The sequence below is a fragment of the Stenella coeruleoalba genome (genome assembly GCF_951394435.1).
Source record: "Stenella coeruleoalba genome assembly, chromosome: 13".
In the NCBI taxonomy this organism is placed as follows: Eukaryota; Metazoa; Chordata; class Mammalia; order Artiodactyla; family Delphinidae; genus Stenella; species Stenella coeruleoalba.
In genome coordinates this window covers 9279247-9307051 of record NC_137159.1, presented here as the reverse complement: position 1 = coordinate 9307051, position 27805 = coordinate 9279247, and the positions used below count along the sequence as shown (strand labels likewise).

Here is a 27805-nt window from a genome sequence, read left to right as displayed (position 1 = left end):
ATTTTGCAATCAAGCTTTCCTCCTCCCATGTCCACCATGACCTGGGCTATGGGGCCAGACTGCCCTGCTCCCATCATGCCTGGCCACTTGGAGTCGGTTGTTTAACCTCTCTGGGCTTCACTTACCTTATCTGGAAAATGGATTCAATGGGTTAAACTGTAAACTGCTCACAACATTGTGTGGCACGTAGTAAGTGCTCAGTAAGTGCTGCTATTATAATTGTAGCTTATGTGGTTCTGATGCTGTGATTTCTCTCCTCTTCAGTTTGCTGGGGCATTCTTCTCTCATTGCCCCAGGAAAGGAGCATCCAGTATGGAAACAAAGATTTTATTCTGCCTCCTGAATTTCACGATGTCTGTGGGGAAAGGGAGCTCTTCTAACGAAAACAGTTTTGGGAGAAATCTATGTAGGGGGAAAGTACCCAGCCTGAAGCTTAGAAAAAAGATTTCCTGAGTAGGAGGGGGGATTTAGGGAACTGGGGGGTAGTAGAGGCTGGGGGAGAAGGTCCCAGGAAAGGAGTCCTGGGGTAAAGCATGAAGGAAATGCCAGGCCAGTTGGGGAGCTGAACCCACGTCCCCCAGGGCGCAGGTGCAAGAGAAGAAAGATTTTTTTGGTCTCAACGGTGGGCCTAGGACAGCCCATGTAGGTCCCCAAGGCCCCACGGGTGACGAGCCACTGAAGAGGTGAGAGAGCCCCCAGAGCCTCAGGGCAGTGGGGGTAGATGGGGCAGAGTGGATTCCAGGACAGGCCCGGCCTTGTAGCCCGACAGCTCCGTGGGCCGCCGAGGGAGCAGATGTTAGATGTGGTCAAGTGGTCAGAGGGTGGGTGAGTGAGGAGGAGAAGAGGCTGAAGAAGAGGTTGTGAGCAGCGCAGGAGGTGGCCAGGTGCAGTGCACGGGGCTGGGCTGGGATCGGGTGCGTGCTGGGGGACACACCATCTCCGTGTCTTGACGACATGACCGATCCTTCTTAGAAGCCATCCCTGACACCCCCAGGCTGTGTCGGGCTCCTCTGTGTATACACAGTGTCCAGGCTTCTGCCTTCCCAGCCCTGGTCATCCTGGTGACCCAGCTGGCCCCTCACCTAGACCGTGAACCATCTGAGGGCAGGCACAGGGCTGTCGTTGTTGACCTGATGGCTGGCACACAGGAGGTGCTCTGACCTTTGCGGTGTGGACCTACTTGGGAGGTTTATCGTCTCTCCGGCTTTAACCTGTCTGTGGAATAAATAAATCACTCATATGAGCAATTCAGCCAGGGACAGGCCCCGGGTCCATGTCCCCTTGGGAAGGGAAAGTGGGGGCATTCCAGTTTCCAATGAGTCCTGGGGATCCCCCTCCCACTGCCACTACCCCACCCCCATTCCGGCACACAGCTCCCCTCCCTTACCCTCTCCAGGTTTAGGGGATGCTGTTGGGATCATCATTCTAGCATAACCCCTGCCTGCAGCTCGCCTCATTCCCCCCACTGCTGGGCAGGCTCTGCTTGGCCCCGGAAGTGCCGTCTGCCCTCCCTGGAGCACATGGCTTGTGATTTTCCTTGAACACAGCACTTTGTGACTTTGACGTAAACTTCAAACACAGCCCCCTTTCCTGTCTTCGCATCAAGGAAACAGGCTGAGTTTCAGAGAAAGGCGCTTCCAAGAGCACATCAGGCCTTCCGGGCCAGTCCCTGCCCAGCTTGGCTGCCGTGCTCCGCTGGGGTGTCCAGGTGAGTGGCTGGCCTCCGGCCTTCTGCCTCTTTCTTGCCAGCACGGCACCGCAGGGGCTTCCGGGGCAGCCAGCAGAGGGTGACTCAGATTCCCCACCCCCTCCACCCCGAGTGAGAAACCCTGGTGGGGTATGACCTCCTTACCCCTTGCCAGGGTGTATGAGTGGGTGGTTAGCCGGTGGTGGCTTCAGGCTGGGGGCTCGGGCTGCAGAGAAGCCCAAGTTAGTTTCTCGGACCCCAGTTCTTCATCTAGAAGCAGCTGTCTGTTGGCTTTGGGACCAGAGACCTTGCAGGTGGCCTGTGCCTCCACACCCGTCAGCACATCCCCAGGTAAGTCATCCCAGATGGGGCAGCACCCAGCCGCCATCTCCAGGGGTGGTCTGGGTCTGGTGAAGGAGGACAGAGTCAGGAGGACACTGTGGTACCAGAAGGGCTGTAGGACCGAGGTGGGTGACACCCAGCTGGGAAAGGAAGCAGACACGACCTGTGGCCACCCTGAGGGAAGGAGGTCTCGCTCCAGCGGGCCCGCCGAGTGGTAGTGGACGCCTATATCCAGGGGCCACAGAGGTGCCTGCTCAGTCCCTAGCCTCCTGCAGGGCCCCATCAGTGCAGCAACCTTGACTTCAGGAAGCAGAGAAAACTCCAGAGAAAGCAAACGTGTGCTCTGTCCCCCAGGGCCGTGAATATGAGGGTGGCTCAACAGGGCTGTGAACTTGAACATCAAAATGCCGGATGATTCCCATGAGGGGACCCAGGACAGGCTCCAGCCATTTGTAGGGGAGCTCAGGTTAAAGGGGAAACAGAGATGTGAAGAAGGAAACAGCTCGAATCCTGCTCAACCGCTGTGTGTCCTTGGCAAGTTGCTTGGCCTCTCTGAACCTCACTTTGCCCATGTGTTAAATGCAGATGCAAATGTTGGCAACTAGTAGGTGCTTGGCTCCTGACTGTGGGGTGAGAGGTTGGGAGAGGTGTCCCAAGCAGGAAAGGGTCTTGGCAGGAAGGAACAGGGGTTCGTGTGGTGAACGGCTCAAGATGAGCTTTGTCGCTCTTGTCTTAGCCACGGCAGCAAGCGCACAGTAGGTGCTTAACAAAGCTTTGCTGAGAGATTAGGGTCAGGGACTCCTGTGCTGGAAGGTCCTTGGGTATCACCTGTGAGGGCTCTTACCCTGCCAGTGCAGAGCTGCTTTTTCCTGTTGTCGCCTGTCCTCCAGCCTTGCCACACAGCCCCGGCAGGGACGCTGGACAGGCAGGCGGCCCAGCTGGATGGTGTTTCGTGTACACCCTGGAGCCAGGAGGCCGATTTGAGGCCTGGCTCTGCCACCTACTGTGTGTGCCGTGTGACCTTGGGCAATTTCCTCCTTCTCTGGGTCTTCAGGTGTCAAATCCACAAATCCTCTACACACAGCATTCTCCCGAGGATTAGGCGAGTGAATTTCTCTCGAGTGCCTGGCACACAATAGTGCCGTATAAGCATATTGCTAAAGTCCTAATTACGATCACTAGCTCTGGGCGGCCTCATAGCTCCTGGAGACTCTCCTGGGGGCTGCAGCAGCCAGACCTCTCCATGCTGGCTGCTCCCCGCCGCACCCCAAAGCATAGCGTTAAGGAAGTGCTTCTTAACTGGAGCCAGTTTTGCCTCCCCCATGCCTGCTGGGGACATTCAGTGCCATCTGGAGACATTTTTGCTTGTGACTCAGGGGGTGTTACTGGTCTCTAGGAAGACAGAGGCCAGGGGTGCTGCTGAACACCCTACAATGCACGGATAGCACCGTGCGGTCCCCACTGTCAGGCTCTGTCCTCCTGACTCATCCCACCTTTTCTGTCCCCTAAGTCTTTTCCCATCTCCTGTTACACAGAGCCTGGCACCCAGAGAGGGATAGCTCCTTGCAGAGGTTACACAACCCTTAGAACGCCAGCAGCAGAGGTTGAAATCGCTGGGGAGTGGTGGCAGTGGGGACTGATCTCGTGGCATTATTCAGTCAGTTGGTCAACAGATAGAGTCTGTTTGAGGCCTGAGGACCTGCTTCCAACCCCCAACAGGCCAGCACTCTTTACCCTGACAGTTGAAGGCAGCTCAAAGTGCAGCGACACCTGGGCCAGGCAGGCGTGGGAGCCCCTGGGGACCCAGATCAGAGCCGTGGATTGCATTCTCCCAATGGCCACGCACTAGAGTGGCTAGTGCTGGCTGCTGGTCAGAGAGACCTGAGTTCAAATCCTGACTGCCACTCACAGGCTACATGATTCTGAACATGACATTAACCTCTCTGAGCCTCAGTTTCTTTAGCTGAGGAATGGGGATAACAGTTCCCATTTGATGGAATTGCGGTGAGGATTAGATTAAATGGATAATGCTCAGAAGAGGTGTCGTAAAGTCTTCGGTACAGAGGCTATTGTTATTGTTGCCCGCTTGACAAATATTTGTCGGGAGGAAGCAGGGGCTATCATGAAAACAAGACGGGCATAGGCTCTGCCTTGGGGAGCTCATGCTGGCCAGAGTCGGTGGAGCAAACAGACTGATCATACGTGGCCACCAGGGCTGTGATGCGGGAGGACGGGGCCCTGGGAGAACAGAGGAGGTGCCTGACTCAGCTGGGGAGGGAGGGGGAAAATCGTGGAACACTTCTGGGTGGAAGGGACAGCTGAGGGTGGCCTGGAGAAGGGTGTGGGCACTGTTCCAGGCAGAGGGAACAGCCTGTGCAAAATCTCCTCCGATTGGTCCTCTCCTCTCCCACCACTGGTTAGTGGAGGAAGCCGCTAGATCCTCCGTTCACTATTCTCTCCTAAGGAGGCCCCCACAGCCCCTCATCCCTCATCAGGCTGCCCAATTCCAAGGACCTGCAGAGGGGTCTCCACCCACCACAGCGGGCTGCATACCTTCCCAGGTACCCCAGTATCAGTAGCCTCTGCCCACCACGAACATTTATGGGGCACCTACGATGTGCCTGGCTGGTATAGGCAGGGGCAGGAGACCATGTCCACTCTCACCGTGCTTCCATTCTAGCAGGGGACAAAGATCCTGTGGCAACAAGTTGACGGTACATCACATTTTCAGTGGTGAAGAGCAGTAACGCTGGGTCAGGGATAGAGAGAGAAGGGGAGGCGATTTTAGAGAGGGAGGTCAGGGAAGACCTCTTGGAGGAGGAGGTGACATTTACGCAGAGACCCGAATGAAGTGAGGGGTGTTGGGAGAAGTGTGTTCAGGCAAAGGGAACAGCCAGTGCAAAGGCCCTGAGGTTGGACCAGGCCTGATTTGTTTCAGTGCTCTGAACAAGTAACATAAGGAGGCCCGTGTGGCTGGTGGGGAGTAACTGAAGGCCAGGAGGCAATGGGGCAGATTGGGCAAGGCCGCTGTAAGAACCTGGGCTTTAACCTTGAGTGACGTGGGAGTCCTGGAGGGCTGCGAGCAGAAAAGGACGGGCCAGGACAAGGGCGGGCCAGGCCCCATGCTCAGTGTTTGGTGAGCCTTCTCTCACGGAATCCCCGCAGCCCCGCAGCGCTAGGCACCTTCATTGGTGCTGTGTTCCAGGTGGGTCTGGCGAGCATGGCTCCCCGCCCAGGACCACACTGCTACTACCCAGTAGATCCATGATTTCATGATCAGATCTGATGCCCTGGTGTCAGGGAAAGGATAAGGAGCCTGTTGCCATCCAGGGCACAGCGCTAACTGCTGTCTTTGTGACTTGGAACGTAACCAAGATGGCAGCTGACAAATGTCTGTGCTGCCTCTGTTGGTGGCCTGCGGACTGGGGAGCAGGAAGGGTGGCTTTAGGGGGGACTTGGGGTCTCGGGCAGTGAGGGGCTGCGCACCCATTCCTTGGGTGGGGACACTTGATGTCTGGCTGTGGGTGGCACCTGGGGCCTCCAGACCTGCCAGGTCCAGGGGGATCATCTCATTCCGTCGGCAGCCTGACTGCCTCAGTCTTCCCTCTGGTGTCTCATGGTAGACATTTAACTGGGGCTTTGGATACTGAGTCTGTTCTGTGGAACAGCAGCACTTCCAGGCCCTGCTACGTAGGTGTGAGGATTAAACAAAGCTGAAAAGCGTCGTCCTTTCCTGGCAGGTCTTCTCAGAGCCTTTAATATGCAAATATGCTTTCCACAGCTTTTGTAAACATAGTTGATCTCTTGACCCGTATTTCCTTCAAAGTATGTTTGGGGCATCCTGTGTGTCTGGAACAGGTAGAATTTAACCCTGCCTGTCCCCAAAAAGGATGCTTAAAGGGTGGGATTTCAGGCAGCTCCCTCTAGCCAAGGATCAAACTCTCCTCCCCTTTCCCCAGGACCTGGGCTGTGAGAACGAGGCTGGGGTCCCGTGGTCTCTCTGTGGAGCTGCAAACCATGGGAAGGCCAAATGAGCATCTCTGAACTCACGAGGACCTCGCAAGCTCAAGGGGAGGATGGAGGGGGTCAGCCCAGGCAGGAGTGGGGTGGGGAAGTCTCATGGTGGGCATGTCTCTGAGGAAAGCCGTGCAGCCTGCAGGGACATGGCTCAGGACAGAAACATCTGATCGTCCAGGAGGCTGCCAACCGGTCAGGCTTCTCTGAAAGCTGTTGTTATTACTGTTGTCGTTGTTATTGGCAAAGGGACAGGGAAGTGGGAATAAAGCTGAGAATGCGTGGGGAAGGCTTCTGCCTCTGACACCTTGGACTCAGGTCCGACATGGCCAGTCATGGCTTCTGGCCCTGGACTGGGTCTCAAGAGGCAGCCTCTCCCCACTCCCGCTTCTGCACTCATCTGCCTCCGGCTACCCAGGCTGCACCTGTGGCCACCACAGGGTGGAGCTTCTCAAACTGTGTTGTTGACAGTTTCCTGCCACAGCTTCCTGCCCCAGAGACCAGCTTCACTACCCCCATCCCTCCCCATGGTCCCTGGACAAACCCTCTCTTCGCTGCCTTGCCTTAGGTCCTGATACCCTGTGGGGAGCAGGGCCGTGAGTCTGCCAGGCAGGGCTGGCTGGACTCGAGGAGTGGAGAGAAGTGGGGAGGGTATATCCGGCGGAGCACAGTGCATGGAAGTGCATTTGAAGGAAGGCTGATAGTGCAGCCTGGCTGGAGCAGAGGGAGGGCCGAGGAATTTAGTCTGATTCAATGATGTAGGCAGGAGGGAGCCACAGTAGGTTCTTGAGCAACGGAGGCCTTGGGGAAGAATCGCCTAAAAGCAACTTGCAGATCCCGGAGCTTCAGCTCATGTGGGAAACAGACTGTGGGGTTCAGCCGACCACAGTCACCGTGTGACTTAGATCTGGATCTCAGGTTTTATTAATAGACACAGCAGGTGGAGATCAAAGGAGGCGATGGCAGCGCAAACCGACCTCAGGGGAGAGCTCTGGATGAGACAAGTGGGAGTGGCAGCATGGGTAGCCACAGCCGGGATGGCCTAAGCAGGGGACGGGGGTTGGAGAGGGAGAGAGAGCAGGAACCGTCAGAGAGGAAGGCGGCAAGCCAGGGGGTTGACGAAGGACCCAAGAGTGTGTGTGTGGGGGTCACAGTGTCCATCACGCAGGGGACCCAGCCTGGAAGAGGGCACGAAGTGCTTGCCTGGTGCCCATCAGGTGGTGATATCGTGCTCTCTGCAGCTGGAGAGCACCCTGGTGGAGGTGAGGGGAGCAGACTGTGAGGCTGGATGAGACAGAGGGAATCAAGGAAGTGAGGCAGGAGTGTAGACAGCTCTCTCTTTCCTATTTCAGTTAATATTTGTAGTGCCTGGTGTGTCTATACCTTCCAGCTCCCTTTCTCCCCTTTTAATTAAAAAAAAAAATTAAGGTATCATTTACATACAGTAAAATTCACCCCTTTTAGTGAAAAATTCTGTGAGATTTGACACATGCATACAGCTGAGAAACTGCGGTCTCAGTCAAGGTATAGGCTATTGCCCTGAATTCCCTCATACCCCTTTGCAGTCCATCCACATCCCATCACCCCTGCTCCCCACTGGGCCTGCTGCCTCCGGCAGCCACTGCATGGCCCTGCAGTTTTTTGTTTCGTTTTGTTTTTATTCCTTTTATGTTATTTATTTATGTATACAGCAGGTTCTTATTAGTTATCTATTTTATACATGTCAATCCCAATCTCCCAGTTCATCCCACCAGCACTGCCCCCTCCTCCGCTTTCCCCCCTTGGTGTCCATACGTTTGTTCTCTACATCTGTGTCTCAATTTTTGCCCTGCAAACTGGTTCATCTGTACCATTTTTCTAGATTCCACATATATGTGTTAATATACGGTATTTGTTTTTCTCTTTCTGACTTACTTCACTCCGTATGACAGTCTCTGGGTCCATCCACATCTCTACAAATGACCCAATTTTTTTCCTTTTTATGGCTGAGTTATATTCCATTGCATCTTCTTTATCCATTTGTCTGTCAATGGGCATTTAGGTTGCTTCCATGACCTGGCTATTGTAAATAGTGCTGCAATGAACATTGGGGTGCATGTGTCTTTTTGAATTGTGGTTTTCTCTGGGTATATGCCCAGGAGTGGGATTGCTGGGTCATATGGTAGTTCTGTTTTTCATTTTTTAAAGGAACCTCCATACTGTTCTCCATAGTGGCTGTATCAATTTACATTCCCACCAACATTGCAAGAGGGTTCCCTTTTCTCCACACCCTGTTCTACAATTTTGAATGGAATCATATGGTTTGTAGCCTTCTGAGTCTGGCCCCTTTCACTTAACCTGACGCCTTTGAGATACATTCATGTGTGTATCAGCATTTCCTTCCATTTCAGGCTGAGTAGTGTCCCACTGCATGGATATACCACACTTTATCTATTCATCTGTTGGGAAACATTTGAGTTGTTCCTACATTTTGGCAGTCGTGAATAGAGCTGCTATAAACATTCCTGTGCAGGTGTTTGTGTGAACGTAAGTTTCCATTTCTCTAGGATGAATACCTAGGAGCCCTTCTGACTCTTTTAAAACACTCTTCTGGGATGGTGACCTGCATCTCCAGGTCCCCGATTAATCACCTGCCTGTAACTATCGGGACATCCAAGACCCCCACAGCCCTGGCTCTCCCAACCCCAGCATTAGACGCTATCTAGTTAGAACGCAGATTCCGGCCCCTCCTCCAGCTGCGCCGATTCAGACCTCACCTGATTCCCGCTCTAGTATCTTCCTCTTGGCTCCAGTGCCCATCCTTGCATGTTCCTGAACGCCCAGGGAAAGGCAGCCTTTCTCAATCCACAAAAGCTTGCTTTGCACCCCCTGCTTACAATTGCTTAAGTAAGAAGGGTACCCAAGGAGCCTGCCTTGAATGCAAAACTATGCCTGGGTGGCCTTAAGTGGGCCCATCTCAGTAGAGAAACGACCAGAAACTGTTAAGGGGAAATAATTTTTTTCAACATTATCTAAAAACTTACAAATATACAGAAAACAGGAACAATTAGTTGTACAAATTACCCACCCCCTAGATTCTACAATGGACATTTTGCTATATTTGCTTTATCACATACAGTTAATCCTCATTATTATTGGATTCCATATCTGCCAGTTCGCCTACTTGCTAAAATTTATTTGTAACCACCAAAACCAATGCTCGCTGCGCTTTCACGGTCATTGGAGGGCGTGTGCAGAGTGGTGTGAAATTTGAGTCAACCGATGTGCTGGTTCTTTGAGGTTGAGCAAGGTGATGCTTTGCCTTCTCGATTCAGCTCATGCTGTAAATAAGTCTCTTTCTCACAGTCTATTTAGTGCCACATTTTTGTGCTTTACGTCGGTGATTTCACTGTTTAAATGGCCCCCAAGGACAGTGCTGAGGTGCTGTCTAGTGTTCCTAAGTGCAAGAAGGCTGGGCTGTGCCTCACAGAAAAAGTATGTGTTGGGTAAGCTTATAGTTATAGGGCTGCTGGTCAAGAGCTCAATGTTAATGAATAAACAATATAATTATGTAAGTTGTCTTTAAACAGAAGTACATAAAACAAGGTTATGTACTGATCGGTTGATGAAAATATTGTGACCAGAGGCTTCAAGGAACCTGACACTGGATCTCTTCTAGAAGCAAGGACTCAGTACTTCCTAATTCAATACTTTATAGAAATACTGCGAATAGCAAGACTCAACGTTATCAATCTGCTTATCCATCCATCCATCAACATTATTTTTTGGATGCCTTTCAAAGTAAATTACAGTCATCACTACCCATCACACCTAGGTATTTCTGCACGCAGATCACTGACCAGGGTTCAATATTTTATGGTTCTTTTTTTACTGAGGGGCCCAAATACCGTAAAATGAACGACTCAAGTTGGTACATTTTCTGAATTTTTTTTTCATTTTCACATTAATTCAATTTTACGTTCTCTGAATTTTGAGCAATTCAGACACCTGTGTAACACAACGCTTCTCAAGATATTGGACATCACCATCACCCTAGAAAGTTGAAGGTGGATAATTTCAGGTTAGATATCTTCCTCACCAGGTATCTATATGTCCTTACTTCCTCCTCCCCATATAGGGTCATACTTTCCAAACCTCCTTTTGTTTAATGACTGTATCGCAGTTCACATTGGAGTTAAATCCTAATGTATTTAACCAATCCCCGATTAATGGATATTCAGATTAGCTTATGCTTTCTAGACACTCGTTCACGAAGGCAGGGCTAAGGGGAATTTCTAAGGTTGCTGGGAAAGGGTCAGAGGGAAGAGTCGGGAAGGCTAATGGAGTCAAGGTCCTTTGATGAGCAAAGTTGTTCCAGCTTCCAGGCCCTGGGACTTGCTCTTCCTTCTGCCTGATGTGCTCCCCTCCATGCTTTTTGAGAAGTGGGCTCCTCCTTTTCCTTCGGATCTCAGCTCAAATGCTACCTCCCCAAAGAATGTGACCATCCCAGCTACAGTGGCTTCTTCCGTCTTGATCTCCCTCTATTTATTTCCTTTAGAACACTGACCTCAATCTGTAATTATTTTTGTCTCTCCTTGTTTATTGCATCCCCTCTCCCTCAGACTGTTATCTTCAGGAGGGCAGGGATCATGTCTCTTATTCACCCGTATCTCCATCCTGAAACACAGTAAGAATTCAACACGTGTTTGGGAGGTGGATGAAGGTTCCAGGTGCTGTTGTGTCGTGGCCAGTGGGGCGCTCCGTACGAGGTCTGAAAAGTCAAAGGCTGGTTTGGGACTCCCCAGTCTGAGTCCCGTAGGCTGGGCCTCCTTTCCAAGTTGACTCCGGCACAAATCAGGCTCTGCACGATCGGCACACTCAGCTGTGCCGCACGGATGCCCTTTAATGCGGGCTCTCTCCTACTATCTCTGGGTACAATGGACGGGTTCAGGAAGGGAAACCGAGGCCCTGACGTGCCCCCAATCCTGCTCTGAACTCACAGAGTCTGAAGAGGCTCAGGGGCCCGTACCCTGCTCAGTGCAGCGGCGGCGATGCCGGACCCCGCGGCGCACCTGCCCTTCTTCTACGGCAGCATCTCGCGCGCCGAGGCCGAGGAGCACCTGAAGCTGGCGGGCATGGCCGACGGGCTCTTCCTGCTGCGCCACTGCCTGCGCTCTCTAGGCGGCTATGTGCTCTCGCTCGTGCACGACGTGCGCTTCCACCACTTCCCCATCGAGCGCCAGCTCAACGGCACCTACGCTATTGCGGGCGGAAAAGCGCACTGCGGCCCCGCTGAGCTCTGCGAGTTCTATTCGCGCGACCCAGACGGGCTGCCCTGCAACCTGCGCAAGCCGTGCAACCGGCCGTCGGGGCTCGAGCCGCAGCCCGGGGTCTTCGACAGCCTACGCGATGCCATGGTGCGCGACTACGTGCGCCAGACTTGGAAACTAGAGGTGAGAGCGCAGGGCCGAAGGGGCGGGTCTTGGGAGGGCGTGGCCGGAGGGGCGGGCCTTGGGAAGGCGGGGCCGGGAAGGGCGGGCCCTTGGGGCCGAGGGAGCAATGGAACTGGGGGAGAGTGGTGGTCTTCGCCAGCCTGTATTATGCTGTGCTGCGCCCGTTTTAGATGCTGGAGGGTTGGGGCCTGACTGGGGGCGGGCCTGGGAGGAGGCCTCGGAGGCAGGGGCCTGAACGATGCTATGGTGCTTGTCAGAGGCAGATGGCAAAGTGGAGGTCGGGGTAGGTGGAGGTCACGCTGAGTCCAGAGGAGGCGAGGCTTGGGCTGGGAGAGGGGCCTGAGAGGATGGTGGGGTCGGTGCTCTGGGGTAGGTTGGCCGGCAGGGGCGGTGGGTTGTGGTCTTCGACAACATGCAGTGCACCATGGGGCGCGATTACCAGTGTTAGATCTTCAAGCTGGAGATGAGCTTGGGGCCGGCTAGAAGGCGGGGCCTGGGCCGTAGCCCTGGATGGGCGGGGCCTGGATGGCTTGGGGCGGGACCATAGAGATGAGGGGGCTTGGCTTTCATTAACAGCCTAAATGACTCACCCCCTAGGTGCGCCTGGGTGGGTGGGCTGTCTCATGTGGAAGAGGCAATTGGGAGGGTCCAGGAGATGGAAGAGGTGTCCTGTGGCCGCCTACTTGGAGACACAAGTCTTCTCCACCCTCCCGTTCTTCCCTAGGGCGAGGCCCTGGAGCAGGCCATCATCAGCCAGGCCCCTCAGGTGGAGAAGCTCATTGCCACGACGGCTCACGAGCGGATGCCCTGGTACCACAAAAGCCTGACGCGCGAGGAGGCGGAGCGCAAACTCTACTCAGGCTCACAGACGGACGGCAAGTTCCTGTATGTGGGGCTTAGAGCCTGGGGCTGTGGGGTGGTGAGGCTGGGGCAGACCTCAGTGTGCAGGTGGGCGGTGAGGGGTGTGCCTGCGCTCACAAGTGTGAGTGGGTAGTGCTTTTCTGAATGTGCGCAGGGACGTGATATGCGAAAGGGGCAGCAGTGGTGAGGACTTCAGAGTTGGGCGGCTTGGGTTGGAATCCAGCGTCTGCTACTTACCATCTGGGAACGCTGGGCAGCTATCGGAGCTGCCTACTTGGATTTCCTCTCCTGCATTCACCAAATATTTGTTGAACAGTTACCACATGCACTGTTCCGGGCATTGAGGACGTGGCAGTGCACAGGACAGACACAAATCCCCGTCCTTGTGGAGCAGGTAGACAAAGAAGGATGAATCGCTAAAACATAGAGTATGTCAGAGGGTGGCAAGTGCTGTGTGTGGAGCTGGGGAGGGGGGCTCCAAGTTGAGCTTAGGTGGCCAGAAAAGGCCTCTCCGATCGGGTGGCTTCTGCGTAAAGAACCGAAGGAGGTGAGAAGTGGGCTGTGAGCTCTCTGGGAGAAGGTGTTCCTGGCAAGAACACAGACCAGGAGGAGGTTCTTGGCATGTTCCAGAATCAGCAAGGAGGCCAGTGTGCTTGGAGCTTAGTAAGCGAGGACTGGAGTGGGAGGGGGAGAAGGCAGGGAGGTGACTTTGGCTTTGACCCTGAGTGAGGTAGGAGCGCTGGGAGAGCGTTGAAGCAACTCCCTCCACCTGCACTGTGGATGGTGGTAGTACCTACCCAAGGGTCTCTTATGGGATCGCAGGAATTAATATGTGTAAAGCAATAGTATAGTATCTGGCATATACTAAAAATGCACTAAGGGTTATTTTAAGTGGGTGAATGTGCGTATCTCTGCCTGAGCATGAGCCACAGCTGAACCATGTGGCTGTTTGTGAGTTTGTTATTATGAAAGAGTCTGTCTAAAGCCCCCTGCTGGGGCTGCTGCTTTCTGGTCTGGACATGGGTTCGTTGTATAGCAGATGTTATCCGGATGTCAGCTGAGGCCACTCAGGCCTTGAGATATGGAGAAACTTGGTGCCTGTCTCTTTCCTGTGACCTCAGGGAGTCTAGCATCCTCCCCTTGAGATGTTAATTCTTAAGGGTCTCTGTTCTCATGGTTGCTTCTTGGCCTGAGATCCTGCCTGGCTGAATCCTTGCTCTCACCCACCTCCCTGCTGGGCTGTTCCCTCTCCTGGGGCCATCCCACTTGGAGGAACTGACCCCTTTCCCTTGATTTCCCCCACCCATGTGAGGTTTCAGCATGTGTACCAGATTACCTGCAGGTCTCCCACAAGATGCAGGTCCCTCTACAAGACTCTACTGTCAGCTGATAAAATACTTTTTTTTTCACCCTGCCTAACAGAGTTAGGCTGTAAATTTAGGCTGTAATTGCATGTTACAGATAATACTCAGCTGCAAGGACGGCTTGTGAACAGATTAAGATAGGTCTGTTTTCTCTAAGAGGGAAACTCAACTTTGCATTTGTATCAGTTAGCTTTTGCTGTGTAACAAGCTGTCCCAAGACTTACTGACTCAAAACAACAGTTTATTACTTCTCATGGTTCTGTGAGTCAGCTGAGTAGTCCTTCTGGTTTAGATCGGCTGGGCTGGGACTGAATAGGTTGGGATGACCATGGCTCTGGCTGTTGGCTCAGTGTCACCTGGGCGATAGGGATGAGTAGGCTGCAGTGCTGTCATCATTGAGCAGGCTAGCCTGGACTTGTTCACATGGTGTTGGTTGCAGGGTTCCTAAGAACAATCAGAGAAGGCAAGTTACAATACACAAGCACTTTTCAAGCCTCTGCTTGTGTAATGTAACTGATGTCCTCTTGGCCAAAGCAAGCCACTTGGCTCAGACCAGAGTCACTGTGGGGAAGGGACTACCCAAGGGAGAATAATTGAGGCAGCCAGTTTTGCAAACAGTCTATCAGAGGATTAGAACAAGGAGGCCATAATGAGGGTGATGGGCATCTCAAACGTGGGCATTTGGGGCATCTTTCCTTTTGGACTATGAACTGGAAGGCAGAGCCTGCATCTGGTCCTTCTAGAGGGCTCCACCTTCTAGTACCTAGTGATGGCCGGTACTTGTCCAGATGTTTGTCACCTGCTTCATCAGGATGCTGCACGCTCCCCCCCTCAAGCGTGATGCTCACTAAGACCTTCTCGGCCATTGGTCACACATCTCCCCACGTTCACATCTCACTTGCTCTTGCACAAGTTACCCCAGGTACCTGAGTGTCCAGGGGCTCTCTCCAAGCCGGACACAACGAAGGGGGGTTCTCCACCTTTCCTGTTGGTGCAGCAATTCTTTCTCCTTGTAGCTGCTTCCTCCTTTGTAACATGTAATTTCATTTTTCTTTCTTTTTACAATCTAGGTTCCCTTCTCTGGTTTCATCTCATATCCCCAGTTCAGCCTTTCATCACCTCACAGTCTTTGCCTCTCTTTTGTCTTGTTTTTTTTTTCTTTTTCTTTCCTCCCCACCCCTCCCTTCCCCATCTCTCCTTCCTACCTCACGCAAACACACGTACTCATAGAGATAATGATTCCACCATTCCAATGGTTTAAAACTTTCTCCCAGATTCCCTAAGGCCCCCGACAATATCAAAAGATTCTGGGGGGAGGGGGTGGAAGAAGTGAGTAGAGGGTGGAGCAGGGGGGGATTCTGAGCCCCATCCCAACTCAGCTTTTTTTAAAAAAATTAATTAATTAATTTTTGGCTGTGCTGGGTCTTCATTGCTGCATGCGGGCTTTCTCTAGTTGTGGTGAGCAGGGGCTACTCTTCCTTGTGGTGCACGGGCTTCTCATTGTGGTGGCTTCTCTGGTTGTGGAGCATGGACTCTAGGTGCGTGGGCTTCAGTAGTTGTGGCACGCGGGCTCCAGTAGTTGTGGCTTGCGGACTCTATAGCGCAGGCTCAGTAGTTGTGGAGCACGGGCTTAGTTGCTCTGCGGCATGTGGGATCTTCCTGGACCAGGGCTCGAACCTGTGTCCCCTGCATTGGCAGGAGGATTCTTAATCACTGCGCCACCAGGGAAGTCCCCCCAGCTCAGCTTTGACGTGTTTCTTATCTTAAGCTTCTATGGAAGATGTTGCTTGACAAACAATTCCACTGCCCAAAGGAAAAGTTTGCAAACTTTCTCCATTAACACAGCAGAGTTTATAACAGGCTTGGAGTTAACCAGTCTGTTGGGATAAGAGGAATCTCTGGAGAACCAGGGCGAGCGGCTGTAGGTGCTTTGGATATCGAGGTGGCTTGAAGTCTCAGAGGTGGATAGGACCAGCATTGGCCGCAGCAGGCTGAGACTGAGGGAGCTAGGATCTGGGTACAGTATAGAGACTGGAGCTGATGCTGGGTTTCAGAAGCAGTTGGAGCAGTGACATTATGAGGGACAGTGGCTCATGCAGGGAAATGTCAAGAGACCAGAAGCCACCACCATGAACCAGACTCCTGGAAAGTTAGGCAGGACATGCTTCTGACAGAAGCACTGTAGGTTTTTCTTGTGGTTCCTGTTGTCAGTAACTGCTTTCTCAGTATGTGGGTAGTTAGGGGCTGAAGGTCAAAGCTGTAGGCGCAGAACCTCTCCTGAGGCAGGGATGAAGGGACATCCCTGATGCATCACGATGCCTGGGACAAGCCCAGGACTGGTCTGGTTCCGTGGTAAGGGTGCGGGTGTGATAGAAAGACACACCACTGTGGCCTGGAATGCTTACCAGTGACCACCGTTCAGAGCTGCTGATGAATGGTTGGAATTATACCTAACGCTGTTTGCTGTCAAAGCTCGCTTCCTTTCTGCATAATTGCAGCATCTGTGGGACTGGTTGATTCAACTTGAAAAGACACTTGACCCCTGGAAAGGGCCTTCAAGAACATATTGTTAATTGTTTCTTAATGGATCACTGACCCCTTTGGGAATTTTAGTGAAGCTGAACCCTTCTCACAATCCCCCAAACATATTTACCCCAAAGATTATGCCTACAGTTATATGAGATCACGGTTGATCCTTTGGAGCCCTAAAGTCTGGGTTAGTTCTGTGTTTTCATTTTACATGTGAGGAAACTGAGGCACACGGAGAAGAAGCAACTTGCTGTGGCTGGGCTGGGTGTCAGTCCCATGGAGCAATTAACTGGAGAGTCAGAAATGGATTGGCATCCTGGCTCTACCCCTAATCAACTGTGCAGTTTAGGCAAGAGGTGCAGTGTTCTTGAGCCTAAGCTTCCTCCTCTGCAAAATGTGGATAATGAGAGGACAAGGTAGGTATCTTGTGGAGAATGCTGTGAAGACTAAATGACAAATATGTGAAGAATTTAGAACGAGCATCTTAATAAATGGTAGCTCTTATTTTTTTCACTGTTATCAGTTTCTATATATTATTTTTAAAGTGGAGGGAATTCCCTGGCAGTCCAGTGGTTAGGACTGCATGCTTCCATTGCAGGGGGCACAGGTTTAATCCCTGGTTGGGGAATTAAGATCCCACAAGTCTCATGGCATAGCCAAAAAAAAAAAAAAGTGGAGATACGAGTTGATTTCTTAGCCTGTACCTCTAGTTTAAGTTCAGGCTTGAACTACAAGGATGAAGAACTGCCACCACCTGGTGGTTTTTTTGGTAAATAAAGTAGAATTTGTGACATTGAAATATATGTGGTGACCACACCAGTATAGTAGTCTTTGCCTACGTGGGATTGGTGGCTGCTCTTTTGTGAACTCACATGTCTCTTTCCAAAGACAGTGTATCAGTTAGCCTTTGCTGTGTAACAAACCACCCTAAACTGTTGTAGCTTAAAATAACATTCATTTATTCAGCCTTGATTCAATGGGTTGGCTATTTGGGCTTAGTTCGGCTGGGTGGTTATGCAGCTGGTTTCTTTTGAGCTCAGTTGTGTGGCCGCAGTCAGCTGAAGGATTGACTGGGCCTTGATGGTCTGGGATGGCCTCACTCACATGTCTGGCAGATGGCAGCCTGGGATGCCTTGATTCTCCTTCATATGGCTTCTCCAGCAGGCTAGTGTGGGCTCACTTCCATGGTCGTTGCAGGGCTGCCAGGAGAAGCAAGAAAGGGCAGGCAAACCCCAGTGTCACCCACTTTTCCAGCCTCTCCTTGTGTCCTGTTTGCTAATGTCTTATTGACCAAAGCAAGTCACATGGTCAATCCCTGATTCAGGAGATACAGAACTAGATTCCATTTATTGATGGGAAGAAAGGTCTAATATTGTGCTGTTTTTTTTCAATATTCCACACACGTTTGCTGATGAGTGGCTGAGCATTGAGTTTTTTTATTTTTTTGAATTTTATTTTATTTATTTTTTATACAGCAGGTTCTTATTAGTTATCTATTTTATACATATTAGTGTATACATGTCAATCCCAATCTCCCATCCACCCCCCCAACATTCCCCCCTTGGTGTCCATACGTTTGTTCTCTTCATCTGTGTCTCTATTTCTGCCTTGCAAACCAGTTCATCTGTACCATTTTTCTAGGTTCCACATATATGTGTAAATAGACGATATTTGTTTTTCTCTTTCTGACTTACTTCACTCTGTATGACAGTCTCTGGGTCCATTCACGTCTCTATAAATGACCCAAGTTCGTTCTTTTTTATGGCTGAGTAATATTCCACTGTATATATGTACCACATCTTCTTTATGCATTTGTTTGTCAAAGGGCATTTAGGTTGCTTCCATGACCTGGCTATTGTAAATAGTGCTGCAATGAACATTGGGGTGCATGTGTCTTTTTGAATTATGGTTTTCTCTGGGTATATGACGAGTAGTGGGATTGCTGGGTCATATGGTAATTCTATTTTTAGTTTTTTAAGGAACCTCCATACTGTTCTCCATAGTGGCTGTATCAGTTTACATTCTCACCAACAGTGCAAGAGGGTTCCCTTTTCTCCACACCCTCTCCAGCATTTGTTGTTTGTAACTTTTCTGATGATGCCCATTCTAACTGGTGTGAGGTGTTACCTCATTGTAGTTTGATTTGCATTTCTCTAATAATTAGTGATGTTGAGCAGCTTTTCATGTGCTTTTTGGCCATCTGTATGTCTTCTTTGGAGAAATGTCTATTTAGGTCTTCTGACCATTTTTTGATTGGGTTGTTTGTTTTTTAATATTGAGCTGCATGAGCTGTTTATATATTTTGGAGATTAATCCTTTGCTATTGATTCGTTTGCAAATATTTTCTCCCATTCTGAGGGTTGTCTTTTCATCTTGTTTGTAGTTTCCTTTGATTTGCAAAGGCTTTTAAGCTTCATTAGGTCCCATTTGTTTATTTTTGTTTTTATTTCTGTTACTCTAGGAGGTGGATCAAAAAAAATCTTGCTGTGATTTATGTCAAAGAGTGTTCTTCCTATGTTTTCCTCTAAGAGTTTTATAGTATCTGGTCTTACATTTAGGTCTCCAATCCATTTTGAGTTTATTTTTGTGTATGGTGTTGGGGAGTGTTCTAATTTCATTCCTTTCCATGTAGCTGTCCAGTTTTCCCAGCACCACTTATTGAAGAGACTGTCTTTTTGCCATTGTATATCTTTGCCTCCTTTGTCATAGACTAGTTGACCATAGGTGCATGGGTTTATCTCTGGGCTTTCTATCCTGTTCCATTGATCTATATTTCCAGTTTTGTGCCAGTACCATATTGTCTTGATTACTGTAGCTTTGTAATATAGTCTAAAGTCAGGGAGTCTGATTCCTCCAGCTCCATTTTTTTCCCCTCAAGGCTGCTTTGGCTATTCGGGGTCTTTTGTGTCTCCATACAAATTTTAATATTTTTTATTCTAGTTCTGTAAAAAATGCCACTGGGAATTTGATAGGCATGCATTGAATCTGTAGATTGCTTTGGGTAGTATAGTCATTTTCACAATATTGATTCTTCCAATCCAAGAACATGGTATATCTCTCCATTTGTTTGTGTCATCTTTGATTTCTTTCATCAGTGTCTTATAGTTTTCTGAGTACAGGTCTTTAACCTCCTTAGGTAGGTTTATTCCTAGGTATTTTATTCTTTTTGTTGCAATGGTGAATGGGATTGTTTCCTTAATTTCTCTTTCTGGTCTTTCGTTGTTAGTGGATAGGAATGCAAGTGATTTCTGTGCATTAACTTTGTATCCTGCAACCTTAGCAAATTCATTGATTAGCTCTAGTAGTTTGCTGGTGGCACCTTTAGGATTCTCTATGTATAGTATCATGTCATCTGCAAGCAGTGACAGTTTTACTTCTTCTTTTCCAATTTGTATTCCTTTTATTTCTTTTTCTTCTCTGATTACTGTGGCTAGGACTTCCAAAACTATGTTGAATAATAGCGGTGAGAGTGGACATCCTTGCCTTGTTCCTGATCTTAGAGGAAATGCTTTCAGTTTTTCACCATTGAGAATGATGTTTGCTGTGGGTTTGTCGTATATGGCCTTCATTATGATGAGGTAGGTTACCTCTGTGCCCACTTTCTGGAGAGTTTTTATCATAAATGGGAGTTGAATTTTGTCAAAAACTTTTTCTGCATCTATTGAGATGATCATATGGTTTTTATTCTTCAATTTGTTAATATGGTGTATCACATTGATTGATTTGTGTGTATTGAAGAATCCTTGTATCCCTGGGATAAATCCCACTTGATCATGGTATATGATTCTTTTAATGTGTTTTTGCATTCTGTTCGCTAGTATTTTGTTCAGGATTTTTGTATCTGTATTCATCAGTGATATTGGTCTTTAATTTTCTTTTTTTGGTGTATCTTTGTCTGGTTTTGGTATCAGGGTGATGGTGGCCTCATAGAATGAGTCTGGGAGTGTTCCTTCCTCTGCAATTTTTTGGAAGAGTTTGAGAAGGATGGGGGTTAGCTCTTCTCTAAATGTTTGATAGAATTCATCTGTGAAGCCATCTGGTCTTGGATTTTTGTTTGTTGGAAGATTTTTAATCACAGTTTGAATTTCATTACTTGATTGGTCTGTTCATATTTTCTATTTCTTCCTGCTTCAGTCTTGGAAGGCTATACCTTTCTAAGAATTTGTCCATTTCTTCCAGGTTGTCCATTTTATTGTCATAGAGTTGCTTGTAGTATTCTCTTAGGACGCTTTGTATTCTGCAGTGTCTGTTGTAACTTCTCCTTTTTCATTTCTAATTTTATTGATTTGAGTCCTCTCCCTCTTTTTCTTTTCTTTTCTTTTTTTTTGCGGTACATGGGCCTCCCACTGCTGCAGCCTCTCCCGTTGTGGAGCACAGGGCCTGAACACACAGGCCCAGTGTCCATGGCCCACGGGCCCAGCCGCTCTCCGGCATGTGGGATCCTCCCGGACTGGGGCACGAACCTGTGTCCCCCGCATCGGCAGGCGGACTCAACCACTGCGCCACCATGGAGGCCCTCCCTCTTTTTCTTGATGAGTCTGGCTACAGGTTTATCAATTTTGTTTATCTTCTCAAAGAACCAGCTTTTAGTTTTATTGATCTTTGCTCTTGTTTTCTTTGTTTCTATTTCACTTATTTCTGCTCTGATCTTTATGATTTCTTTCCTTCTGCTAACTTTGGGTTTTGTTTGTTCTTCTTTCTCTAATTCCTTTAGGTGTAAGGTTAAATTGTTTATTTGAGATTGTTTCTTGAGGTAGGCTTGTACTGCTATAAACTTCCCTCTTAGAATTGCTTTTGCTGCATCCCATAGGTGTTGGATCATCGTGTTTTCGTTGTAATTTGTGTCTAGGTATTTTTTGATTTCCTCTTTGATTTCTTCAGTTATCTCTGGTTATTTAGTAACGTATTGTTTAGCCTCTATGTGTTTGTATTTTTTACGTTTTTTTCCCCTGTAATTGATTTCTAATCTCATAGCGTTGTGGTCAGAAAAGATGCTTGATGTGATTTCAATTTTCTTAAATTTACTGAGGCTTGATTTGTGACCCAAGATGTGATCTGTCCTGGAGAATGTTCTGTGTGCACTTGAGAAGAAAGTGTAATCAGCTGTTTTTGGATGGAGTGTCCTATAAATATCAATTAAATCTATCTGGTCTATTGTGTCATTTAAAGCTTGTGTTTCCTTATTAATTTTCTGTCTGGATGATCTGTCCATTGGTGTAAGTGAGGTGTTAAAATCCCCCACTATTATTATGTTACTGTTGATTTCCTTTTTTATAGCTATTAGCAATTGCCTTATGTATTGAGGTGCTCCTATGTTGGGTGCGTATGTATTTATAATTGTTATATCTTCTTCTTGGATTGCTTCCTTGATCATTATGTAGTGTCTTTCCTTGTCTCTTATAACATTCTTTATTTTAAAGGTTATTTTATCTGATATGAGTATTGGTACTCCAGCTTTCTTTTGATTTCCATTTGCATGGAATATCTTTTTCCATCACCTCACTTTCAGTCTGTATGTGTTCCTGGGTCTGAAGTGGGTCACTTGTAGACAGCATATATATGGGTCTTGTCTTTTGTATCCATTCAGCGAGCCTGTGTCTTTTGGTTGAAGCATTTAATCCATTCACCTTTAAGGTAATTATTGATATGTATGTTCCTGTTACCATTTTCTTAATTGTTATGGGTTTGTTTTTGTAGGTCCTTTTCTTCTCTTGTGTTTCCCACTTAGAGAAGTTCCTTTAGCATTTGTTGTGGAGCTGGTTTGGTGGTGCTGAATTCTCTTAGTTTTTGCTTGCCTGTAAAGCTTTTGATTTCTCTGTCGAATCTGAACGAGATCCTTGCTGGGTAGAGTAATCTTGGTTGTAGGTTCTTGCCTTTCATCACTTTAAATATATCATGCCACTCCCTTCTGGCTTGTAGAGTTTGTGCTGAGAAATCAGCTGTTAACCTTATGGGAGTTCCCTTGTGTGTTATTTGTCATTTTTCCCTTGCTGCTTTCAATAATTTTTCTTTGTCTTTAATTTTTGTCAGTTTGATTGCTATCTGTCTCGGCATGTTTCTCCTTGGGTTTATCCTGCCTGGGACTCTCTGTGCTTCCTGGACTTGGGTGGCTATTTCCTTTCCCATGTTAGGGAAGTTTTCGACTAGAATCTCTTCAAATATTTTCTCGGGTCCTTTCTCTCTCTCTTCTCCTTGTGGGACCCCTATAATGCAAATGTTGTTGCATTTAATGTTGTCCCAGAGGTCTCTTAGGCTGTCTTCATTTCTTTTCATTCTTTTTTCTTTATTCTGTTTTGTGGCAGTGAATTCCACCATTCTGTCTTCCAGGTCACTTATCCATTCTTCTGTCTCAGTTATTCTGCTATTGATTCCTTCTAGTGTATTTTTCATTTCAGTTATTGTATTGTTCATCTGTTTTTTTGTTCTTTAATTCTTCTAGATCTTTGTTAAACATTTCTTGCATCTTCGCGATCTTTGCCTCCATTCTTTTTTTGAGGTTCTGGATCATCTTCACTATCGTTTTCTGAATTCTTTTTCTGGAAGGTTGCCTGTCTCCACTTCATTTAGTTGTTTTTTGGGGTTTTATCTTGTTCCTTCATCTGGTACAAAGTCCTCTGCCTTTTCATTTTCCCTATCTTTCTGTGAATGTGGTTTTCTTTCCACAGGCTGCAGAATTGTAGTTCTTCTTGCTTCTGCTCTCTGCCCTCTGGGCATTGAATTTTTGTTGTCAGTTCAAAACTTAAGGTTTTGACCTTATGAAGTATTTTCACTTCTCAAAAGAAGAGAACTAGTAGTTAGAGACAATCACCTCCAGGCCAGCCCACCAGTCTAGTTATGGAAGCTCCTTCCTTTCTGTGGGACATTTGCCTTTCTTAGTTTGTTGTGGGATTCTCTTCCTTGCCTTTGGTGCTCCCCCATTGCTCCCCACCCTGTTTCCTATCTCTCCACGTGTCCAGGTAGGCTGCCCTGGTCACTATGTCAGCCTTCACTGCATTGTTCTTTGGGGAACTTGCTGTCCGGCAATGGATAGGATATTCACAGCCACCCCTCCATCCCTCACTCATGTTTTGCCATGGAGATTTAAGGGACATTTCTCTGTCTCTTTGGCCTAAGGAAGAGTTGCAAGGTGGGCTCGTGTCTGTCTTGTTCACCACTGTACTCCTGCCTTTAGAATAATGCCTGGCATGTGGTCAACACTTAGTAAATATTTGTCCAGTGAATTAATATCCATGGGCAGGGCCCAAGCCCTGAGAGTTTACACTCTGATGGTGCCCACCTGTGGGTCATCCCATGGCTATTTCCTGCTGTGCGCTCCCAGCCAGCTCTTGTGTAACTTAGTTCAATCCCCTAGATTATTGGTCTGTTGTCTACAGTGTCCACAGAGCCTGAGACCACCTCCAGAAACAGCTGCCCCTCCCTCGTCCATTAGAAATCTACACTTAACCCTGGAATAGAAACTTGTGCTGGGAACTCAAGACGAAACTATTTTGTGGGAGATGCTGACTAGTTTTACAATAGGATGGGAGGGTGCAGGTGGCCCTAAATTGGTCCGTGTGTGTGTGTGTGTGTGTGTGCATGTGTGTGTGTGGTTGGACAGGTTCTTACTGCATGAAGGCACCATCTTTTAGGGGCTTAATTCTGATCGATAGACATGGAAGATTATTTGTTTTGGCAAATTTCCAGAAGAGGACAATCAAGGGTTTCATTCTGTTAAAGGTCATCTGTTATGATAACTGGTGGGTCTCTTGTGATGGCAAGGTGACTTGTGCTGATGTGTACGAAGGTGCCCTGTGATCTAGCCATGGACTTGCACTTGCCTTTGTCGCTCTATGTATAGAAACAGCTTTGTCTCCCCAAGAGAATGGTCTTAAGTCTGTGTGTCCCCCGTGAGTGGCTCTGTGTCCACCATAGATGAAAAAATATCCCTCCAGGAATCGCCAAGTGCCTCCCCGCCCCACACCTGTGGCCCAGTGTCCAACCATGGGTGGCCTGGTATTCAGCCATGGAGGACCAGGTGCCCCCCAGCGTATGGCTAAGTGTTCCCCCCTGAATGGCCAAGTGTGCAGCTGTGGGTGCCTGAGTATCAGGCCCCGCAGGGCTGAATGTCCACCGTGGGTGGCCCAGTATTCCCCTGTGGATGGCCACATACCTGCCCTTGGATGACTGTGAACATGGCCATTCACCTCTCTGCTCACCCCGGCACCCCCTCCGCCAGCCCCACGCATAGCCTGTTACCAGTAGGTCTGGAGGTTGAGTGGGGCCTGACCTCAGCTCCCGCAGCCCCTGCCACTTCTCCATGAGGCTCTGGGGTGCAGAGGCCATAGGGCGTGTGTGTGGGAACTAGGGCCTAACTAGGAGGGCACCACGGGGGAGGGGACCCATGTGGTTGTAGGGGTGACACCCCCTCCATCCCCCACCAGGCTGAGACCCCGGAAGGAGCAGGGCACCTATGCGCTGTCTCTGATCTATGGGAAGACTGTGTACCACTACCTCATCAGCCAGGACAAGGCGGGCAAATACTGCATTCCCGAGGGGACCAAGTTTGACACGCTCTGGCAGGTAGGCCGCCCACACACCCTGTTGTGGGGAGAGGCTGCGGCGGGGTGCTCAGGCTCCTGGGGAGGAGGGGAGCCCCGGCCCTGACGCTCCTCCCTGCAGCTGGTGGAGTACCTGAAGCTGAAGGCTGACGGGCTCATCTACTGCCTAAAGGAGGCCTGTCCCAACAACAGCGCCAGCTCAGGTGAGCGGGGCAGCGGGGCACAGGGGTGAGCGGGAGACCCCGGCCCCCACCCCCTCACTGTCCCTTCTGCTCCCCCAGAGGCCGCTGCTCCCACACTCCCCGCCCACCCATCCACATTCACCCAGGTGAGTCAGCAGCGCCGTAGACTTGGGGCCTTGGGGATGGAGCTGGGTGGGCAATGGGTCCTGTTCCCAGGGTGGGGCTCCGGGCAGGAGATGGGGGGAGAGTGGGGCTGCCGTGGAACAGAAGAGGGCACCCCCAGCACCATCTCTGGGAGTCCTCAGACGATGTGGGTCTCATGAGAGGGGCTGGGTGCCCCCAGCTCTGGCCCTGCTGACCCTTGCTGACCCCATGACCTTTAGCCTCAGAGACGGATCGACACGCTCAACTCAGACGGATACACCCCTGAACCAGGTGAGTCGGCAGAGATGGAGGTGTGTAGGGGTTCGTGTCAGACCAAGAGCAGGGTCCTGGCTGGGCCCTGGGGTGTGTCAGGGGAGGGACATGTGCCAGGCCTGACCTGCGGCAGTGGGCCTGGTTGCCCTGTGCATGCACTGTGCCTGCAGGTGTCCACGTGGGCACATGCATCATGCCCGCCTGTGAGCACGTGCCCGGGGGCATGCTGACGTGCAGGGGAGTAGACCTGGCCATGCCTGGGCCAGCCCGGGTACAGACACACATCTGTTAAGCACCTACTATCTGCCAGTCATGCCCCAAGCTCACTGAGTGTATGAGCTTTGCTGAATCCTCCCGACAAGCACATGAGGCGGTCATGGTAATTATTCTCATTTTACAGAAGAGAAAGGAGGGCCGGGAACTGTCATGTCCCGCAGCTAGGCAGTGGTGGAGCTGGGGTTTGAACCCAAGGAGGCAGGCTCCAGAGCCCAGGTCCCTGAAAGGCACTGTCGCAGATGCTCCTGTGTTTCATGTGTGGATGTAAGCCTGTGCACGTGTGTGTAGAGAACATACACGGTTGCCTGTGCACAGAGAGGCTCATCTGCAGCCCTTGTACACCTGGCTGCGTGGTGCATACGCAGACCTGGGCAGGCGTGACACGGGTGCAGACGTGTCAGTGCACGCACACCCATAGGTGTGCACGCCTCAGCTGGCACTGTAGTGGTTACTTGTGCAGACACGCCTTTGGACCCCCATCACACACCGAGACGTGGGTGAGAGTGTACGTGGGTGTTATGCGTGAACACGCAAGGACGCATGTGTGTGCACACTCAGGCCAGTGCGCACTAGAGTCCTCTTGGACGTGGCTTCCCAGCTCACCCACAGAGGGGACCAGGAGTGCACACAAATGCACGCACGCACGTGATCACACACGTGTGCACGTGTGCCTGTGCGTGCTCTGCACGGTGCACCCTGTGCCTTGCGGCGACGTGCCTGGTGGGCACCGAGGCTGCCCTGCCCAGCCCCCATCCCTCTCCCTGCTCCTGACTTGGGAGCACACGCCTGTGTGTGTGCCCAGCATGCCTAGCGTCCTCAGAGAAGCCGCGATCGATGCCCATGGACACCAGCGTGTACGAGAGCCCCTACAGCGACCCCGAGGAGCTCAAAAACAAGAAGCTCTTCCTGAAGCGCGAGAACCTCCTCATGGCTGACATAGAACTTGGCTGCGGCAACTTTGGCTCCGTTCGCCAGGGCGTCTACCGCATGTGCAAGTAGGCTGCCCAGCCTTGGCTGGGGAACCGCTGTGGGAGGGGCAGAGGGGGCGCTGCCTCCCAAGGCCTTGGGGGTTGGAGCCAGGATGTGACTTCAGGTTGCCTGGGAAACAGACGCTGGGACAGGAAATTGCCTGCTAGGCGGGGTTACCTGGGGGAGCCCAGGGCAACACCCGAGAAGGAGTGAGAGGGGCAGGTCTGGGGCAGAGAGAAGTTGGGCTGAGCTGCAGATGCAACAGAGTCCCCCTTGTCTACTCCATCGGCTGGTCACTTGGTACAGGCTGCCCCTGGGGAGGGTGACACTTTGAGCCGGTTCTTTTCAGCAAGGGGCAGTTCCTGGGAGGGGCTTGGCTGTGAGCTGTGAGCCGTGAGCTGCAGGGAGGACTGGGCGGCAAACCACAGCATCTACTACACAAGTCCAGGGAGAGGAGAGGCAGGTCGGGTTGGGAGGAGGGGGCCAGGTCGGGCCCGTGCCGGCTCACGCGCGTCCCTCTGTGCGTCACGGCAGGAAGCAGATCGACGTGGCCATCAAGGTGTTGAAACAGAACACAGAGAAGGCGGACAAGGACGAGATGATGCGGGAGGCGCAGATCATGCACCAGCTGGACAACCCCTACATCGTGCGGCTCATCGGCGTGTGCCAGGCCGAGGCCCTCATGCTGGTGATGGAGATGGCGGGCGGCGGGCCGCTGCACAAGTTCCTGCTCGGGAAGAAGTGAGCCTCTGGGCCGGCCAGGTGGTTGGGGCTGGGGGCGTGGGCGGGAATGATCCTGTCCGCCCACGGGTGCGTTCCACACTCATTTCCCCGCGTTTATAGACACACTCACAGCTGCTGCCCACACTCACGCCCATGACAGATCTGACCCCAGGTTTGACTTTCAGCTCTGCCGCTAACTGGTGTGACCCCAGGTGGGTTTCTTAATTCATCTGTGCCTCAGTCTCCTCATTTGTACCACGGCGATGCACAGTATTTACGTCCAGGGGCTCTTGGGAGGGTCAGATGAGTTGACGTCTATCCATAGAAAGTGCTCAGAACGGTGCCTGGCGTTGCTTATAGGAGCTTTGTAAGTATCAGCTCTGTCCCAACTGCCACCTCTGTTCTCTCGGCCAGTTCATGGCGCACGGGAAGTTGCCGACGGTTGACGGTCTTCGACCTGAAGCAGGGCTGG

The 27805-nt window shown here is 50.4% G+C and overlaps 1 protein-coding gene across 1 annotated transcript in view; it reads left to right on the top strand.

Moving 5' to 3' along the window:
• Positions 1–1635: 1635 nt before the first annotated feature.
• The window catches only part of ZAP70 (zeta chain of T cell receptor associated protein kinase 70), a 30210-nt gene continuing 4040 nt past the window's right edge, over positions 1636–27805 (top strand). The window contains exons 1-10 of the mRNA XM_079940903.1: positions 1636–1708; positions 1950–2038; positions 11025–11475; positions 12200–12360; positions 24650–24788; positions 24888–24969; positions 25048–25094; positions 25332–25383; positions 26444–26636; positions 27145–27351. Coding sequence (XP_079797029.1) covers positions 11074–11475; positions 12200–12360; positions 24650–24788; positions 24888–24969; positions 25048–25094; positions 25332–25383; positions 26444–26636; positions 27145–27351 — 1283 coding nt within the window. The 5' untranslated portion in view covers positions 1636–1708; positions 1950–2038; positions 11025–11073. The remainder of the gene's footprint in view (positions 1709–1949; positions 2039–11024; positions 11476–12199; positions 12361–24649; positions 24789–24887; positions 24970–25047; positions 25095–25331; positions 25384–26443; positions 26637–27144; positions 27352–27805) is intronic.